This window comes from Sciurus carolinensis, chromosome 1 (genome assembly GCF_902686445.1).
Source record: "Sciurus carolinensis chromosome 1, mSciCar1.2, whole genome shotgun sequence".
Classification (NCBI taxonomy): Eukaryota; Metazoa; Chordata; class Mammalia; order Rodentia; family Sciuridae; genus Sciurus; species Sciurus carolinensis.
This window is the reverse complement of record NC_062213.1, coordinates 183171345-183192915: the sequence shown is the minus strand read 5'-3', so window position 1 is coordinate 183192915 and position 21571 is coordinate 183171345. Positions and strand designations below refer to the sequence as shown.

Below are 21571 nucleotides of genomic sequence, written 5' to 3'. Positions count from 1 at the left end.
ACATAATACCTTTATTTATTTATTTTTATGTGGTTCTGAGGATCAAAACCAGTGCCTCATGTGTACAAGGAAGCACTCTGTCACTGAGCTATAATCCCAGTCCCCCAACCCATTTTTTTTTTTTTTTTTTGCGGTGCTGGGGATTGAACCCAGGGCCCTGTGCTTGCGAGGCAGGCACTCTACCAACTGAACTATATCCCCAGCCCCCATTTTTTAATTTTAGTGAGAGACAGGGTCTCACTGAGTTGCTATGAGCCTTGTTAAATTGATGAGGCTGGCTTTGAACTCAAGATCCTCATGCCTCAGCCTCCCCAGTCACTGGACTACAGGCATGTGCCACCACACCAGGTCAGGAACTTGTTTTTAATAACCAACAGAATTTACTACCTTTGGGTAGGTTTGATGGTATAACTTTAAAAATTCAATTTCCCCATCTTAACTAAAGAAATGTTTCATACCTGAAATGACATTCACTATTTCAAACACTTAAAATTCAGCAACTTCCAATTATCATGACCTAAGTACCTTTTCTAGCTCTAAAAGAGTAAGGTCCTATGGTTGGGGAAGAGGATGGGAAGAACCATGCATACCCTTGACTTTAATCCTCTGGGATACATTCTTTTTTTTTTTTCCCCCTCTTTTGTGCTGGGGATTGAACCCAGGGGCATTTGAGCTACATCCCCAGTCCTTTTCATTTTTATTTTGAGATGGGGTCTTACCACATTACCCAGGTTGTCCTCAAAATTGCAATCAATCCTCTGGCTTCAGTCTCCTAAGTTGCTAGGTTTATGGGCCTGTGCTATCATACTGTTTATATATTCTTTTTTTAAAGGGAACCTATGTGTAGATTCAATCTCTTTTAGCCTTACCTATAAAAGTACATAGTTCATAAAATGCTTCAACCAAATCCTACAAGAGTTCTCTGGGACTACAAGACAGAATAATTACAAAATGGGCAGATGCTCCAACCAACTTCACTTCTACATTTGGAATGTGAATAAATTCCATAATTGCTTACTTATTAGCATTTACTTTTATAAGAAGTATAGTATTTCTCCAGGTGATGAAGATAAAAGCCTGAATCTGGAAGAAGCTCCCAAGGTAGGCATGGGTACAAAGGATTCCAGACAGGAAAGAGCATATGTAAAAGTAAAGCAACAGAAGAACATGGAATGTTGTGTACTGGTGACTATGGGACATATGTACTTGGAGAATCAGAATTTCAGCAGGTACTGGGATAGCATTATCATTTACCTAGTGGACTAAAGAAAATCAATTTTAATATGTAAACCACAGAGCCAGTGAAAATTTATCACTCCCATCCCTCTGCCAAAACAAGTCTTTTTTCCATATCAGGACACAGGTTAACTGGTGCCAAGAAACCCTGATGAATCCTGATGTCTCAGAACAAATATTCTACTGGTTTCAGTATTTCTTCTTCCTTCCTTTTTTTTTATTTTCTTTTTTTCTCTCCTGTACTAGAGATCAATCGAAAGGTATTCTATCACAGAGGACATCCCCAACCCTTTTTATTTTTGAGACAGAGTCTCACTAAGTTGCCCAGGCTGGCTTCAAACTTTCAGTCTTCCTGCCTCAGTCTCCCAAGTAGCTGGGATTATAGATATGCACCATAGCACTGAGTTCCTCTTCTCTTAAAATAGAGGATTTTTAGATAGAAAAGTAATACAAATGGATTACCACTTTAGGACTGCAACTGACAGCTACATGGAAGATGAACTGGGATGAAAAAGAGCAAGGGAGAACAGAAGATACTTTAAAAGTATAGATGGAAGATGAAGACCAAACTAAGGCAGAAGCAGAAGGGAATGAGGGGGAGATATGGCATATGAGATGTATTTAGAAAGTGAACTAACTTGATAGGACTGAATAATTAGTAGAATAGAAAAGGGAAGGGAGAAAGAGAAGACTCTCAAGGGGAAAAGTGGTCATGCAAATGCTAAGAGCTCAGCTTAGACCCAATGAGCTTAAATAGAGCCATTCAGAGGCAGCTGGAAAGAAAAAACAGTGTACTGCCAAAGTCAATGGGAACAAATAGACAGTCAGTTGAGAGGTTTTATTGTCATGAATATATATGCTCTCACACTCACCTTTATAAGAAAGCAAAGGAACAGGTTACAATGAGAGACGTATTCCTGGTTGCCATTAATAGCACAAAGAAGTTGAGGATAACATATATATGGGGGAGTGTGGTGGGGTAAGTTCAGAGAAAGTTTGTATGATAAATGTTGAACCAGCAATTAAGAGCTATGTGAGGACATAAGTACAATCAGAGAACACTGGCAAAGGTGAGTATACAAGAACTCAAAGCAGGTCATCCTCCTATTTCTATGGGTACCACTGGAGCAAAGAAAAGTAGGGATTTGGAATCTGAAAGCTGTTTCCTCTCAAAAAAAGTACAAGTTTAAATTGACCAGAATCTGAATATTATACTAAGCTTCACAAACAGGAAACTGATTGCCTGACTTTTCTTGTTCTCTTTGTATCAGACACACTTATCTTTTGTATTACTAAAACAACAAACGAACTGTTTATAAATTCTCATACTAGAAATAAGGAGGCAAGCATGTTTCAAACAAAACAAACCTTTGACTTTCAGAAGTCCAAGATGAAGTAAATCAAACATTGCTCTGAAAATGAGACTATCCAACCAAGTTTTTCCTGTTTCTTTTCTTTCTGTGGTACTGGGAATTGAACCGAGGGGTGTTCTACCACTGAGCTATCATCCCAGACCTTTATTTTTTATTCTGAGACTGGGTCTCAATAAATTGTCCAGGCTGGTCTTAAACTTGTGATCCTCCTGCCTCAGCCTCCCAAGTAGCTGGGATTATACAAGTGTTCCACTCTTGTTTCTTTTCTGTCTTAAATCATTCTCTGAAAGTGTATTTGGTATACCTTAGACAGTCTACTTGGAGCCTCCAGTGCCCCATCTGTAACGTGGGGGATAACACTGCTTGTCTGACAAGAGTTGTGAAGAATTAAAGTGCTTAATTATATTAAAGTTCCTGGAAAACAGCCTGGTAAGCAGTAGGTGCCCAATAAATCTGAACTTCAGAAGAAAAAAAAAATTTAATGTTGTATATATTTCAATCTTTGACAAAATTCAATTTTGTCAATAATTCCAACTTTTCTATAAACTTTAGTTCTCTAAAGCCATCACTAACACCAAGGTTGACTGGTTCCCCAAATCAAAGTTGTAACCTTATTGTAATTACAAGTTTAGAAATTTAATGAGTTGAAATGCAACATGGCACAGATGCCTTATTATACCAACTAGTTAACACGGTATTTATTTTCTACATTAATTTTACTTGCTAATCAAAAATATCGCTTACCCCCCAAATAACATCAAAATAAAATTGCTGATTGTGCAATGGCAAAACCAACACCATGTTTGCAACAAGGCCACTTGATATCTGTACCCCGACCCCGCTGCCATGAGTTAGCAGTTCCCAAGGAAAATTTAAGATTCCATATACCTTTTAGTTAAAACTCAAACGCAGAAGCCATGCTTTGGTACAGACCTACATACTACAAGACATATATTAAGTTTTCTACAATAAGCATATCTGTGAATATAACATGAATGCTGAACATTAGGACTACATATAATTGTACATGTTTCCAAGATGTCCAGAGCATTTATACAAAGTATCAAGGAACTCTTGGGGAAAAGATTAAGTAGGAGCTCTTCCATTAGAACAGAGTTCCCTAGTAACGACCTAGGTCCCACAGTTTTTCCTATAGTTCCAGTGGATATGAAAGCTTCTCATAGGTCTCCCTGCTTCCTTCATTCTTGCCCCAAATTTTCCACCAAAGAGTAGCCAATGATATAACCAAATCTCATCTGCTCACACTAACTTTTTCTTAGCCAACAAGCTTCTACAGAGGCCTACTGCTTTCAGGATAAAGCTTTATCAATCTTCATAACATGAACTACCTCTCTAATTTTAATCTCTTATGATTCCCCCAAAACTCTAGTCTTAGCTAACAAACTCGAGTATGAATTTAATAAACATAGTATGTGCCATAATTATATTTGCTTTTAATCAGTAGAGCTCTAATTCATAAATAGTACCCCATTAACTAAAGTAGTTAAAATAGAAGTTGAAAGCGCAGAGAACTAGTCCCTGCCCTGAACATTGTTTTCAAACAGTATGCCTAACCTAACACACATTCTCACTCACCTTGGGTCTGTGCTTCCAGCTTTCCCTTTTGTTTCATATTTCTTAGTAACAGCTAGTACATCAAGGCTCAGATTAAGCTCTGTGTCCCCAGAGCACCCTGTGTATATGGGTATCTTAGCACTTGTCACTCAGCAGTGCAACTGACTGTTTTCTTCTCTTTTTCCCCATCTGAAGGCACACACTGAGCTTTGCACCTGTTTCCTCAGCCCCAAGGACAATGCAGGCTGGAGGTTTACTGAATGAATAACTATTAGCAGTTACAGAACATCTCGGTTATAAGAAGTTGCACCTATTCAGAGGCATCAGAAAGGGAAGTAAGGAATTCTGGTAAAATACTTTAGTTTACAAAGATTCAGACATTATTATTTCTTTTCCCTTCCTTTTTTCTTTCCAATCTGGGTAATTCTATTTGCTTTCTTATCCACACTCAAAGGTACTAGTAAATCTATACATTTTTATTTTCATTTTTAACTTAAAAATTATGTTTTTCTACCCTATTAGTTTTTGTTTTTATTTATTTAAGCCTTTAATAAAATAACATATAAAAGTACATAAAACACACATGTATAGCTTAATGAATATAACAAACTCACATGCAACCACCTCCCAGGTCAAAAACATTAGTCCACCCTTTTTCACTGCCCTTCATTTTTGATGTTATTTTGGGGGGAGAGTATAAAGAAAACCTCATGGTAATCAGTTCCTAAATTTCACCTCTGCTTGATTCTAGGTCAGGGCAGGTTAAAAAGAGGCATCACAATGCCAGGATATATGCACTTTCTTATCTGTGAGTGTGTGTGAGGGCATGCACACAGACCTATGCCTACTCAGATCGGGGTACTGGATTAATGCAGTCTTAAGAAGGTGGTGTACAAAATGTTTTAGTTTGTTTGTTTGAGGTACTGGGGGTTGAACCCAAGGGTACTCTCCTGCTAAGCTATTTATTTCCCCAGCCCTTTTCGTTTTTTATTTTGAGACAGGGTTTCACCAGTTGCTGAGGCTGGCATCAAACTTGTTTCCACCTGCCTCAGCCTCTCAAGTAGCTGGGATTACAGGGATGTGCTACCCCATCCAACCTAAATCTATCTATCTTTTTCTTTTTAAAAATTGTTTTAGTTATAGATGGACACTATTTATTTATTTATTTATATGTGGTGCTGAGGATGGGACCCAGTACCTCACACATGCCAGGCAAACGCTCTACCACTGAGCTACAACCTCAGCCCCTAAATCTTTATTTCTAATGGTAAACATTGTATAAATAAAGTATGTTCTTATTAAACAGACACAATATTCTGCTGCTCTATTCTTAAACCAAACGTTAGCAGAAAACTATAAATGTTTAAGACACAAATTTCAGAACAATATAAATCTAAATCAATTACCAATATTGCGGCCCCCCTCCCCACTGTGGATAGGAAAGACGTTTTAAGTGAAGAGTTGGCATTATAAGATTGCACAATTCCAGTCATCCAACAGACTTATTTCATTCAACCAGAACAGGGGTTCTCTGCTCACAGCAGGCATCCAACAGGGTAGCACATATATGCTCTCTAAGTGAGAAAGCAACACCTTCTCACATACAACCCCCTGGAGAGAGACAGGGAAGGGGAGGGGGAAGACTTTACACCTGCAAACTCCTAACTTTATCAGCACTAGGGCTGGGAAAAACAGCACATATTTTTTTTTTTTAAAGAGGGAAATAAAGGTTTCCTAATAAAGCTAGTAGCTTCAAAGAAGAATCTTCTCCTGACATTCTTAGGAGCCTAGGTAAGTACAATGACTCAACAGCCACTCTCTGTCTTCCTAATAGACTTACTCAAACCTTAATGACTGCATAAGCAAACTGCTTAAAAGGGCAGCTGTCAGAATTTTTATTCCTCTTGGTAGAAAAACACTATAAGTACAAAGTGTTGTCATATTAATTAAGGAACCTCAACTTCAAAGCACATCTGTCCCTGGCCCTCTGGATAATCAAAATGATCACTAAAAATAGAACAACAGTATCTCCAATGGGGCAGACATGAGCCACCCCTAAGAGACCTCTGTGAGATGTGACCTGGGATATAAATGTGTTTTGCAATACCACTGAATATCCATCTGAATGTAGTTATGTGTTTCCAGTTTTTACTTTGTGTTCTATTGAGGCTATGAGGGCAAAAGTTATGAACAGACATAACTCTGGGCCCATAGACTTTTAAAATCCACATTTAGTTGACAAACTGACTGATGTCTGGTGGAGGGAAAACCTGATCTCCAGGTCTAAAAGGGCTGCTGCTGGCATCAAAATGTCCAGGCAATTCATGATTAACATCTTGATTTTTTTCCCCCAATTTCCCTTTTACTATAAGTAAGCCAGCACTGTCTGTCAAGATGCCCAGGCTATGTGGCAGCGGTGTCAAAGGCTGCCATTTGCTCTAAGGCACTGCCATCTGCAGCAGCACAACATTTTGTCTCCGGAAAATAAACACATCTGCCTTTGCCAGTGTCCTCCCACTGTGCCGCCCATCTGGAGCAGGTGAGCTAGAAGGCAAGCCTGGGCATGGGTAAGATGGGGGAGAGCAAGAGAGATGAGGCCTCAAGGGAGATGGCACATGGAGGAAGAAGGCAGTGCTGCGTCATGTCACATCCTGCTAACCACATTTGCCAAAAAGCACTGAAATTACCCTTGTTAGTGATATTTTAATCACATGTAACAAATGGTTGGTAGTGTTTAGGGACAAGACCTGCAAAGTAAAGGTTCCACCTGAGCCATCTGTTCACAAGGTCACATGACCTCAGTGATACCAATAAACAGATGATGTCTTTGTGCCAGCCACTTAAGGCATGAAAGAATAACTATTGCAAAACAGAAGGCTCAAAGCAACAGGATTCTTCTAGGGTGGGAGCCCACTGTATGTGCCTACTATTAACCAGACCAAATTCACTCAAATTCATAGCAGACTGCTAGGACAAGTTATGGTCACTTCTAGAAAATTCTTTCTAAAATTCCTTTTCCTTTCACTGAAAAAGTTAACTAACTATGGTCTTGACTTTGGATCTTTATTTATTTCCTTGGTGCCAGAGATTGAACCTAGGGCCCTAAGCACGCTAGCCTCATGCTCAACCACTGAGCTATATGACATCGTACTTTTAAACCATGCTATTTGGGGACTAAAAGAAACTATAAAAATCATCCAATCAATTGCTCTCTTTCTCCCAAGGTTTTCAACTAACTCACAGTAGAGCTAGTGCTAAGCTTCTCAGAGAAGGGTCTTTCCATTATATTATTAGTTTTTACACTATGGTGGGAAGGGAATGGTACAGCTACCTTTTCAAATAAAATTTCACATGCAATTTCTATATATACAAGAGATCAAAGCAGAGTTGATCTACATGAAACACAGCTAAAGTTTCACAACACTGGTCTTTCTTGGTGAGTTTCCTAAGGTAGCTTTATGAAATAAGGTTTGAAAACTATTTAACCGGGCTAGATATCTTTCCAATTCATTATTTCTATTGTTTATTTACTAAGCATTTACAAGTTTAGCCCTATGAAAATATTAGGTACCAAAGGCTCAGGAAGCACTTCAGAAAAAGTTCTATAAGAACAGTTTGGCCAATAAGTGGCAGTAGTAAAGTCCTGAAGATTATACACCATGGATGCAGCGTTCTACATTAGACTTGTCCACAAAACTCCACATTCTCCATGGGCAACAAATTTGGCTAGTTCATACCTCAGTCTCCACATCTGTAAAATACAGATGGTGAATACTAATAGATAATTTTAGGGTATCCCAGTAGGGATTGGACCTATGGTAGAAAGCACAAGACAGAAGTAGTCAATATTTGCTACAACTCTATACCAAACATGCTGCATAATTCATAATTCATAATTGTAAGAAAGAAATAACCCTATTACTTTTCATCCTTCCTAGTTGATTAATCAAACATTAAGGAGAATTTTAAAAAGCAAGCCTTGCTCAAATTCCAAATTTCTAAAAGTCACTGCAAAAATTTCAAAATAATCCTGTCAAAAATCCAAATAGTTCTTTAATGATGGGGTCATTTAATAAATACTCTTTTCTAGGGCGGTATCATTCATTCATTCTAAATATATTTTATTGAACCACTTGTTTTCAGTTCTTGTAATTGGGTACTTTAAAAAAATTTCTGACACATTTGAATACTCCTTAACAGATGAGGAAAGTGAAACTCAGCAAACATAAGTAATTTATTTGAGATTATAAAAGAAGGGGTTGGATTTGATATACTTAGTGAATAGATACATATTCATACCTTATCTATATAATTTACGTGACTACCTCATTTAATCTATACGTGGGGATCTTGACATTTAATAGAAAGGAACATTTTAGGATCCTCTAAATACACAAACATACTCAGACATTAGTAATTAAAAAAGAAAACAGAACAAAAGAGTACATCTGAAGATAGAATCTTAGCTCAGTTTATAGTCTATACACACACACACACACACACACAGACACACACACACACGCACCCACCATACCCTTCAGACACATATACTTGGACAAATCAAGAGAAATCCTTAATCTTGCTACACACCAGCCTCAGGAGCTTTTAAGTAAAATAGGTATGACACACATCTTACAGAATCATAATAAGAATACTTATAATTTATAGTTAATTTAAATTTAAAGAGCTCTACATAGCTAGTGGCTACCATATATATTAGACTGTACAGATCTAGAACAAATTCTAGCACATAATATTCAATCCCCCACTTTACTAACAGATCAGTTCAACTAAAATAGCACAATGAAAAGTCCACTACAGGAAGCTAACGTGTACCAATTAGTGAAACAAGAACAGCAGCATGAAAACAAAAATCATTCACTAGTTTTATGTGCTATACATTATGTGAAAAACTTTGCATGACTACCTCATTTAATCTATACAACAAATAATTCTATGAAGTATTACTATTTTGTGAATAGGGAAATCAGGCTTAGAATTTGTCCAAAGACCTACAGCTAGCAAGTCCTTAAGCAAATATTCAAGCCTGACAGCCTAATTCCAGACTGTGCTCTTAACTACAATGCTTAATTGCCTGCCATCTTACAGAAGCAGTTTACATACGATTCATTATATAATCTAATAAATGTCCTCCCCACCAAACATTTCTCTCTCTCTCTCTCTCTTACACACACACACACACACACACACACACACACACACGCATGTGTGTGGCAATTAGACCTTAAACAACTAAATTTAGTGACTTTTTACTTATTAGGAAGACTGACAAAACTATCACCTTTCTCTCAGAATAAAATGACTAAGGTATAAATTCGTATTTTAGAACTAAAAATCTACTTTGCTAGGAGTAGGGGAGCAAGGACTGAACCTATGATGGAAGCACAAGGCAGAAGTAGTCAACATTTACTAGAATTCTACAACACAGTCTACAAGGGATATTTACTTGTTAAGACATCAAACATGTCTGCCAGGGGAAGATTAACAGGATTCACTGCATTTGCATGAAGCACACTGCCACTCTTATCTCAATTCTAAAAGGAGCTTAATTCACTTAATGTCTGCAGCATTTAATGACAAAGTGTTTATTGTGCCCAAAGCTGGAATTCTTATTTCGGTTCTGCCTGATAAGTTGGAGGAACATTTCAACTGGGAGCCATGGCATACTTCTTGCTGAATACCATGGGAAATTCTTAGTGGCCAATTCTATATGACCCATTTTCCTCTCTCAAGGAGGAATGAACAAGAAAAGAACACTGCTGGGCACAGTGGCACATGCCTGTAATCCCAGCAGATTGGGAGGCTAAGGCGGGAGGATCGCAAATTCAAAGCCAGCCTTAGCAACTTAGGGAGGCACTTAGCAATTCAGTGAGACCCTATTTCCAAATAAAATATAAAAAAGGACTGGGAATGTTGCTCAGTGGTTAAGCACCCCTGGGTTCAGTCCTTAGTACCAAACCCCACCCCACCCCAAGAAAACAAAAAGACAAACAAACAAACCAACCACCGACTTTTCACTCATATCAAAACAATGTATGTAAATTTGTCTCTTCCTCCCAATCCATCATGTCTCCAGCTGCTCCTCAAACTTCATGATCATTTAGATTGTAAACCCTTGGGTCAAAACTAGTACTGGGAGAGATTCTATGTACTAAGAAGTTCTTACTTCAGTAGTATTAGGCACTGGAGAATAAACTGCTTGAAAGATGTGCAACTTTATAAAAAGATGTGTTAACTTTATAAAAAACCTAACACCTGTATTTGTTTGGATTCTATATAGCTCAGTTTAAGCAATCATATACATAACCATGAACAGCACTAGGGTTCTAGAAACTATTAAGGAACAAAAGAGGCAATCTTAAGGCAAGAGTCAAATAATAGTATCATTACTGTGGCTCCATCTGTCCTGCTGTTGACCTGAACCAGTCCCTTTGCCACTTTATGCTTTTCACTTTGTATCAGCAATAGAGAATTAACTACTATCTCAGAGGAACTGTGAGTAGATTAAATTATTAAGCAAAATGCTTTGGGCAAAAGACACATGAATGTTAAATATTATGATTTACAAGCATTCATCTTCCTAGCACTCCTGTGGGGTTGGGAAGTTATCTTGATATTATAGATGAGTAAACAGGCACAGGGGGCTAAGGTCACATGGTAAGCCACTATCTACTTAGTCCCTGTGGGAAGGGAATGATACACATCTTACTTAATCATATGAACTTTCTTGGCACATCCCACACAACCTTTAATGCATTTAATCCTTAATGGTGCATCTTTTAACATGATGTCAACAGAACTGAAAAAGTTCTAAGAGAACAAGGCGAAAATAAGGGAGGAGGAATAACTCCCTATGCTTTGGCAAAAATGATCATAAAAAGGCACAAATAAATAATCTGAAAATGAAAATCTGCACCGTTTACCTCTACTGCCATTTAAGAACCTTTAGTCGTTAAGAATTAAGAATAATGATTTGCTATGGAAACACTTTCAAAGAAATTTTGGCAATTTCTTACAAAATTAAACATACTCAATGTATGAACCAGCAATCACACTTCTTGGTGTAAATTTATCCAAAGGCAATAAAAATTTACATCCAAACAAAACCTAAACATGAATGTTTACAGTAGCTTTATTTGTATTGGCCCAAATTTGGAAGCAACCAAGATGTCCTTCAGAAGTGAGTGGATAAATAAGCTGTATTACATCTAGACAATAGAATATTATTAAGAGTTAAAAAGAAATGAGCTATCGAGCCATAAAAAGACAGAGGAACTTTAAATGCATATTACTAAGTGAAAGAAGCCAATCTGAAAAGGTTACTTAAGGTATGATTTCAACTACATGACATTCTGGAAAAAGTTAAACTACAAAGAGAGTAAAAAGGGCTGGGATTATGGCTCAGTTGGTAGAGTGCCTGCCTTGCAAGCCCAAGGCCCTGGGTTCAATCCCCAGCACCACAAAAAACAAACAAACAAAGAGAGTAAAAAGATCAATGGTTGTCAGCCGTTGAGTGGGTGGAGAGGGGTGAACAGGTAGAGCAAGAGGATTTTCGGGACACTGAAAACACTACATATGACACTATAATGATGGGTATAGGTCATTACACATTACACAGAATGTACAACACCAAGAGGAAGTCTAATCTAAACTATGAACCTTGGGTGTCAATGTAGGTCATAAACTTCAACAAATGTACCACTCTGATGGATGCTGACAATGTTGGAAGCTATAAATATGTGTATGAGTGGAGTTTATGTGGGAAATATTTGTATTTTTCTCTTAATTTTGTTGTTAAGCCTACAACTGTTCAAAAATAAATAAAATAAAATCTTTAGGGAGGAAAAAAGTCCTTCATGTTAAAACAGACCTTTGTATTAGTATGCCCCAAACAAATTCTTTGTGAATGTATATTTGCCTTCTAGACATCAATTAACAACTGTGCAAAATGAAAACAAATCCAAAGGGGGGAAAAATGAGTGAATAGCAATGGAAAGGTTCAGGAGGGCTGAAAAGGGCAAAAATACTGCTCATGTCTAACAGGAACATAAGAAAAGTACAGATGGCTAGCACAGTAGTGCATTACTATAATTTCAGTGACTTGGAAAGTTGGGGCAGGAAGATCACAAGTTTGAGGCCAGTCTCAGCAACTGAGCAAGACCCTGCCTCAAAATAAAAATAAAAGGGGCTGAGGACGTAGCTCAGCGGTAAAGTGTCCCTGGGTTCAACTTCCAGTACCTAAAGGAAAGAAGACAAAAGAAGTACAGTGATTTTTCTGCTCTCATCTAAGGCTGCCAGCTATATTGCTTACCCGACTCCGAAGACAGTCAGCCAGGTTTCGGCGTGTGAAATTAGCTGCTGCTGTCGGAGACAACTCATATCCTAGTACAGAGATAAAGATTCATACTTAAAGTGAAGCAAAAAGAATAACAGTGCCTATTTTTAAAGTCCACTATTTTTTATCTATTCAGAGTATATAATGTACATAGATGGGGGTGGGGGTACCATCCTACTTCTAGTCCCTATCCTCATGTAACAGCTGTGAAAGAGCTGGTAAGTACTGATAGCAATTTCCTGGCTCCAAACAGGATCAGGGTAACTGTTCAAACTGATCAAATACATAGTCTTGCTTAAGTTATTAATTCATCAACAGAATGTAGTTTCCTCTTTAGAAGGAAAGGGATACAAACACACATATTGGAAAAGTAAAGTGGCAGTAAGGGAGAGAGGAAGAGAAAAATCAGTCATGTGATGCTAATTTTTTTAGTAATTTTAAAAGAACACTGGAAAAGAGAGGTTGGAAGTTAGATAGTCTCAGAGTCATACTTTATAAAAAAGATACAATATTATTATTATTTGCATTATTATTATTATTATCAAGCCCAAGGGCACTCTACCATTGACCTATGTCCCCAGCCATTCTTAATTTTTTTTTTTAAGTTTTGAGACAGGGTCTCACTAAGTTTCCCAGGCTGACCTCAATATTCCTGCCTCAGCCTTCTGAGTATGCCACCACACCTGGCTTAAAAAACACATAGCTTTATTAAGAGTGTAGTATGATTTTCAAAAAAGTAAAAGTCATAGAAAAAGAATGTTTTGGGGCTGGAGTCATAGCTCAGTGGTAGAGTAGTTACCTGGCATGTGTGAGGCACTGGGCTCAATCTCAGCACCACATAAAAATAAATAAATAAAGGTCTATCAACATCTAAAAAATATTTTAAAAAGGAAAGAAAAAGAATGTTTCCATCATTCTACAATATTTTTAAAAACAGAGTATTAAACCTCTTTAAAAAGTTGTAATGCCAACAAACACACAACCAGAGGAATAATGTCAACTATGCATTTAAGAATGCATTAACTTTGGAACTTAACTCCCCAGTAAAATCAGATAAGTGACAAAAGGCACAAGAATAATCCACAAGTCAGTGGACTTGCATGTAAAATACCAGTTCAGCTATAGAAAGTCAAGGGTCATATGCTTTCTCTCATATGTAGAAGCTAGAGAGAAAAAAAAAGTGGCGGTGTCTCATGAAAACAGAATAGTATAGAATAGTATGTACACACAGTATAACAATATAATTTGGTTAATTTTGTTCCCCAGTAACTCCTTTTCCCTCTCCTCCTCCCTGTCCTGGCTGCCTTCCTCTCCTAGCAGAGATGGTAAAATATTGCTGTACCTACTGTATTTCAGAACCATTATCAGACTCCTTCACCTTAAAAATGCTTAAACCTAAGTACCAATAAGGCACGGTGGAACACACCTGTAATCCCAGCTACGTGGGAGCCTGAGGTAGAATGGCAAATTGGAAGCCAGTCTTGGAAACTTAATAAAATCTGTCTCAAATAGGGATATAACTCAGTATGTAAAGCATCCCTGGGTTCTACCCATAGTAACATAAAAACAAACAAACAAACAAACAAACAATTTAAAAACCTAAGTATCATGTGCTTTTGGTTTCTGAATAGCAGGGACTGAGCCTTGTTCATCTTTTGAATTTTGTGCAGTACTAAGCACAATACTTAACATAGATGAGATCCTTAAAAATATTTATGGAAGGGGCTGGGGAGATAGTTCAGTTGGTAGAGTGCTTGCCTTGCAAGCCCAAGGCCCTGGGTTCGATCCCCAGCACCACAAAAAAAAAAAAAAAAAAAAAAAAAAAAAAAAAAAAAAAAATTATGGAATTGGATGTATAGTGCTAAATGTGCTGCCTAAAAAACTGTATGAATCAATTTTATCTAGTCATTTTACATATGTAAATTAAGCTCTTAATTTGAATATCATTACATATGCAAAATGTAATTTTACAGCATGGAAAGTAAGTGTTACTGAACTGTGAAGTAGATAACTGGAAATTCGGTTTTCTCTTCCAGAGTACCATTACAAGCTTTCCTAGGTTAGAGGACTAGTAGCTAGTGTTGTTTGATAGGAGGCCTTCCCTGTAGATAAGTGCTCATTAACTCCAGAGAAAGCTCACAAAATATCTCACAATGTTCCAATTATGTCTGTAGACAGAAACTTAACAGAAATGTAACACAGAATCCTTTTAAGGCACAGTAAATGCCTTATAATTACACAGTGCTTTTAATTAACAAAGCATTTTCATATGTATTATGCATTAATATAATTATAATCCCATTTTTGGATAAGGAAAATAAAGGCCCATAGAAGATAAATGCCTTGTCACCTAGAAAATAGTATATGGGGGCAGTGAGGGAATAGTAAAGCCAAGTTTTCTCAGGTCTTTTAGCTCTGAGATTAATATATACTTCACCTCAAATCACATTCTCTGAAATATCTAACACTTAAAAAATCTGATATTAGCTGGGTATGGGGGGGGCACACATCTGTAATCCCAGTGACTGGGGCAGAAGGATAGCACGTGTCTAAGGCTAATCTTGGCCTCTTAGCAAGATTGTCTTAAAATAAAAAGGGTTGGAGAGGTAGCTCAATGGTAGAATGTCTGTGTGTCTGATGCCCAGTTATCACACACAAAAAAAGTTAAAATGAGGTTATTAGGGTGGGCCTTAATCCAATACGACTGGTGTCCTTCTAATAAGAAGAGAACATTTGGACAAATAATACAGAGGGAATATCATGTGAGGTACAGGGAGAAGATGGCCATCTATAAGCCAAGAACAAAGATCTCAGAAGACAGAAGAAATCATCACTGTTGACATCTGAATTCTGGACTTCTAGTCTCCAGATCTATGGGAAAATTTTCTGCTGCTTAATCCCCTCAGCCTGTGGTACTTTGTTTCAGCAGCCCTAGCAATCTAATACACCTGACAAAGCTATACTCTGAGTCTTACCCACCATTTCGCATCTTATAAAGTTGTACATTTTTCTGAATATATTCTGCAAACTGTACAGTGTCTCCAGCCTCTCCAACACACAGGAGTAAGATTTTTTCACTCATCTTAAACATCTTGTCATGATCTGGTCAAAGAAAAAATTCATGTTAGAAATTGCCTTAACATAAATTGACAGCTAATACATATACAACTTTATAAACAGGTTTATTAGTTAACTATATTGAGTAATTTTATTAATCACTGTCTTTAGAAGATTTCAATAGGAAACTATTAATTTCTCTCATTATCCATGTTAAACCATTGGCATATTTTAATAATGTCCATTTCAGTTGAAAAATACAGATGAAATGTGACAATTTAAAATAAAAAATTGGCCAGGCACAGTGGCACACACCTGTAATCCCAACAGCTCAGGAGGCTGGGGCAGGAGTATCTTGAGTTCAAAGCCAGCCTTGGCAATTTAGCAAGGTCCTAAACAACTTAGACCCTTTCTCAAAAAATAAAAAAGGGCTAGAGATGTGGCTCAGTGGTTAAGCACCTCAGGTTCAATTCCAAGTACCAAAAATAAATAATAAAATAAAATACAATTTGGATGCCAGGTGTGGTAGTGCACACCTACAATCCCAGTGACTGGCTTAAGGAAGGAGGATTGCAAGTTCAAGATCAGCCTCAGCAATTCAGGGAGGCCCTAAGCAACTTAGTAAGACCTAGTCTCAAAATAAAAAAAAAATTAAAAGGGCTAGGATGTAGCTTAGAGGTAAAGCTCCCAAGTTCAATCTCCAGTACACAAAATAATAATAATAATAATACAATTTGGAGCTAGGTGTAGATCAGTGGTAAATCAAGTGAGGTCTTAGGTTCAATTTCCCACAACAAAATAAATAAATAAATAAAATACTAATTAAAACATTTAAAGGCATATGAAATGCAAGGAATAGAACAGAGGAAACTGAAGGAATCCAGTCAATGGTGATTACCTTTAGGTTCATGATCACAAAGTTGTGAAATGTTTCTACAAATACTAATGTTATTTATTGTACTTATATATATACAAAAGTGAATATAAAAAGGATCAGTGCGACAATTAGAATTAAGGAATCACCTCAAGAAGGAAGAAAAAAATTAGCTGAGAATATAAACCAACTCCATTTCCAAAGCAAAAAAAGTGGTTGCCAAAGCAAATATTCTAACAGTAAGTCATTTAAAATACCTCACAAAAATCCTAATACTCTACCCTTATCTAGCTGAACCAGACTCCTTCAGATTAGATAGATAAATATTCAGATCACAATTATTGCCTAAGGAAGAAAACTCCGTATTCAGTCAGTAGCTTCAGAAAAAGTCTAAATCTTCCTATCTTACCCTCACTTTCACTTTTCATTTTTCAAATAGTGCTGAATAATCTTCCCTGGGAGACATGTTTCCTGTATGAAAGCTTTTGAAATATCAAAATCTCTTAATAGGATTTAAAGAATAAATGTCACTATCAAATACTTTACAAATGTTGGAGAGTTGTAGATACTGGTAATATGGATTCTTAGACTTTGAGGGGAAAACCCCCATAAAATGCGTCTGTAGATAGTATCGTTTGCCTTAAAAACTTAAACAAATACACTTTGTTATACAGGCTACAGATTTAAAAACTGTTAGTTTGCAAACTTGTTTATAAAACATTCACTTTAGGACCAGAAGGGTATGTTCTAAGTTCTTGCCAGTGGTAAGAACATGGGCAATTTTTATTTTCTTCTTTCTGTTTATCAGTATTTCCTAAATTTCTATACTTAATATGCACCACTTTTGTAAGAAAATATTATTTAATAAGTTTGCACTATTGTTATAAGAAAAAAGCTGTTCTTATTTTTTTGGAGGGGGAATGAGTTTACAAAGAATTTATGTCACATTTAAGAAAAGGCTAAAATTGTAAGCACTAAGCCACTGAATTTTTTTTTAAGCCACTGAATTTTAAAAATGAACTTAATACAAAACCAAATCTTTTTTTAAACTGTGAACATGTCCAGTGGAGGATGATACAAAAACATAAGTAACAGATAGTAATGGCTCTCTGTTCTATAAGAAACTGCCCGTACAGCTCTAGGGGCATTCTAGCCCTTGACAAGGAATTTACAAGATCCATATACATGAAACAAATGGACAAAAAAATGAACAACATTGTGTAATACTACGTAAAGCCAAGTGGACTAACCTCCATTGTGATCTGGACCCAGTACTCTGAACTTGGGCAAATCATTTGCCTCTCTAAGTTCCAGGTGCAAATGCGTAAAATGGTAAGGAAAACTGTACTGAATTCTATACACGTACAATACTATTATCCTCAGTGTTGGGTAATGTAGTTCAGATTATATATGCTATTAGAATTCAGAACCAAGAGTTCATTGTGGGCTGGAATACTCTGAGTAACTTAAAAGCAATTCTATAAAGGCCAAGAGAAAAGAGGCACAAAAGGCAGCATGCTGCATAACCAAACCCAGAGTGGCACCATTTAACTTTAATAAGCAGTCAAACTTTGGGATATGTCTTCTCTACAGTATCCAAATATTTTACAAACTGAGCACACCTGTAATCACATCAACTCAGGAGGCTGAGGCAGGAAGATGGAAAGTTGGAGACTAGCCTCAGCAGAGGCTCTAAGAAACTTAGTAAGATGCTATCTCAAAATTGAAGAAAGGGAGAGGGGTGGGAGGGGTGGGGGGGAGGGGAAAAATATAATAAACATCATTACCCTATGTAAACGTAAAAAAATAAAAAAAATAAAAAAAATTAAAAAAATAAAAAATTGAAGAAAGGGGAAGGGGCTTGGGATGTAACTCAATGGTAGAGCACCCCTGAGTTCAATTTTCTTTTTTTAACAAACTGACCTACTAGAAAATTGATTATAACAATTATTTGCATTTTATGCTTGCAGAAAATAAGTCTCAAAAGGTTACTATTTTCAGTATTTTATTCTATACAAGTTCCTTCATGAAATGGTTAGGAGAAGTTCTCAATACAATTCTAAAATTAATGGGGTTTGTTTGTTTGTTTATTTGTTTTAATTTAAGATGGTCTGGTAACACTTCCTAGGATGGGCTTGAACTTGTGATACTCCTGCCTTAGCCTCCTGAGTGGCTAGAATTACAGGCTGATGACACCATGCCCAACCTATCATAAAATTTTTATACCGGAAAAAACTACAGGGAAAATGAGAGAGTTGAGTGCAATTATTTCCTATCATCTTTCTTTAAAAATATCTTTTGTTGTAGATGGACACAATACTTTTTATTTATTTTTATGTGATGCTGGGGAATCGAACCCAGTGCCTCACATGTGCTAGGCAAGTACTATTATCACTGAGCTACAACCCCAGCCCTTCCTACTGTCTTTTGAGAGCTAAAATTCTCTTTCTCCCAAACCATAATGATCTTTTTTTTTTTCTGTGAATTCTCTTAGGATTTACTCCTGAACTCATTTTAAAAGTAATCTAATACTAACTAGTAATACTTCATTTCTCATACAAAATCATTTTATAGTACTTGTTTCCTTGTTTTCTTAATGTTTGGTCCCTTCTATGGATTATATTCAATAGGTTGACCCCCTGTAACAACTAGAAGTACTGTGCATATAAGTGGGCTTAAAGTACAATCTATTCCTCAAAGTGATTTTATATACATTATGGGATTAAACAGAAAACCTGTAAAGGTATTGACTTGGTCATTGCTTTACCTCAGCACTACTTCATGCTCAAATAATTTTTTTAATCAAAGACCTCAGTATTCAAATAATGGGCTTATTTATTCTCAAAACAAATTTACTCCTTTGGAGACTGGTTTACTAACAGAACCTCTACCAACTAATCATGGAATTTCATAAAGTAATCTCACTTGAGGAACAATCCATATCACAGATGTTTAATGAACCAATTTCAGATCCTCCTTTCTTCTTTAGAAAGGGCAGACCTCAAGCAAAGTCCCTCAGAGTTCTTTCCATTTTCCTGGATGGGAGTCACAGTCTTGACAACCAAATAGATGCCTATCTCTTTACAAAAACAGTAGCAGATACTTTTTTGCCTTTGTTCAGATCCTGCAGGAAATCCCAGATGAAATATATTTCCTTAAACCCAAGATAAACTGTCACCTACCCTCAAAACCTTTCCTAATCTCTACAACCAGAAAGAATCTCTTCTTCCTCTTAATTACCTAACAACAATTCTTCCTTTGCATTAACTGAGAAGTCTGATTGCACTTGTCTTACAACAAATCACTTTCTAACTTGTCCTTATTATTTGTACACACATCTCAATTGTAACTTCTTTAAAAATAGAGATCACATCTAACTCTTCTTTCATCCCCTCAGCACTGTAAAAAGTGCACATAGGTGTCCCCAACAATTTGTCAAATGAATTTTAAATCATCTGACCCAAAGCACACTTTTTCAACAGTAGCACATCTATAATGGATCATGAAAGCACATCCTTGGACTGTGCAGATCAACAATCAAAATATTTTTTAAATTATGTATTGAGTTACTTTACTATAGAGAGTATGGGATAATTGTTATGAGTAAAATATCTGGATTCAGATCGTACATGGTTGAACTTGGGTTCTGCCATTTGTGACCTTAGGCAAGTTTCTTAACCTCTGTGCCTCAAATTAACATCTGCAGAGTGAGAATATAATAGTGCCCATCACAAAAGGATAAATGAATTAATGCAAATCACTTTAGGCACCAGATAGTGTGCAGCATTATTACTATTAAATGTCTGTCAAGTGTGAAGCATTTGCACACAACTCAATTCACTCAATTCTCCCAACAATTTTCGAATTGGATATTACTTATCTAACAGATGAGTAAATCTGGGTACTGCAAAATAACCTGTACAAAGCATTAATGCAAATAAGTGATAGGGCACTAGTTTCCAAACTCCAATAACTACTTAACTATAAGGAAAACCTGGAAGCCAGAGAAAACTGAAAAAGGAGGATTGATGCTGAGACACAGTTAGATAAGGGAGGCAGAAGGGAAATGCCAAATCTCTGGTCCCACAGTCTCACCCTGCCCAGGATCCCATCTTTGACTGACCGCAAACTAACCGCATTACTAGCGACAACGGAAACTTATGAGAAATTCGGGGTTCTAGGGAGCCTAGAGCTGGGCGGGCGCTTCAATTCTTACAAACTTAATTCCCTTAGGCAACTCTCTCACTTAGTAAGAAGCATTTAGCGAAGCAAAAGGACAGCATTGACCTAGGAGCTAATGCCAGGGCCCTGGGATTGTCCTGACAGTCTCCTCGGTTCTAAAAAACCGCAGAATGGCCCGGGTTCTACCCTCCAGATCTCCCCGGGACTTACATCCCCACGAACTCCCTCCCTACCCAGGCCCGGCAGGGCCTGTGCTTCCTCTCACCGTCCTTCATTTGGACAATATTGCTGGCGGCCACCCGGTCGGAGGCGACAAGAACATAGTCGGGGCCCTGGATGCCGATGAGGTACTCCATGGTGGCGGAAGGCTGGGGTCTGCAAACGGGACAGGATGGGGGACCTGTCGGTTTCTCCGCCTCACCGGTGAGACAGCACTGCCCAGCGAGCCTCCGCGCGACGCAGACCGCGCGACCGGCTGGGTCACTGGCGCTCTCGGATGACGTAAACTATCGCGAGAGATTGGAAAGGGGCGTGGCGTTGGGAGCATTGCCCTGCGCTTGCCTCTGGGATTGTCCTTGACTCCGCCAATCGTTACTTGGGTAACACCCAGCTTTTTATCTGCAAATCTGAATTTTAAAAATCCGTTTGAGGGCGAAATCACGCACTGTATTTAAAGAGCCAAGCACGTGTGGTAGCCCAAAAGTGGTAGTTTCGCAGGTTTCTCTTTCTCTTCATTGCTGGGCAAAAATCTCTCCGGAACCCCTTCCCTGCAAACCAGATTGAAGAAAAGTTAAGAGGAGCCCTACTTAACATCCTTCACAAAAATAATACATGATTGCATTAAAGATAGAAGGATGATGACCAAAGTCGCAAAGATAATGATAGAAAGAAAAAAAAAAATGCTTTCATAATCTTTGG

At 37.4% G+C, this 21571-nt stretch overlaps 1 protein-coding gene across 1 annotated transcript in view; it reads right to left on the bottom strand.

Annotated features, from left to right (window-relative positions):
- Psmb2 (proteasome 20S subunit beta 2) overlaps positions 1-21129 on the bottom strand; it is a 32437-nt gene extending 11308 nt beyond the window's left edge. The window contains exons 1-3 of the mRNA XM_047521529.1: positions 20919-21129; positions 15520-15642; positions 12517-12587 (exon numbers count right to left, since the gene is read on the bottom strand). Of these exons, the coding sequence (XP_047377485.1) occupies positions 12517-12587; positions 15520-15642; positions 20919-21009 (285 nt within the window). The 5' untranslated portion in view covers positions 21010-21129. The remainder of the gene's footprint in view (positions 1-12516; positions 12588-15519; positions 15643-20918) is intronic.
- Positions 21130-21571: the final 442 nt, after the last annotated feature.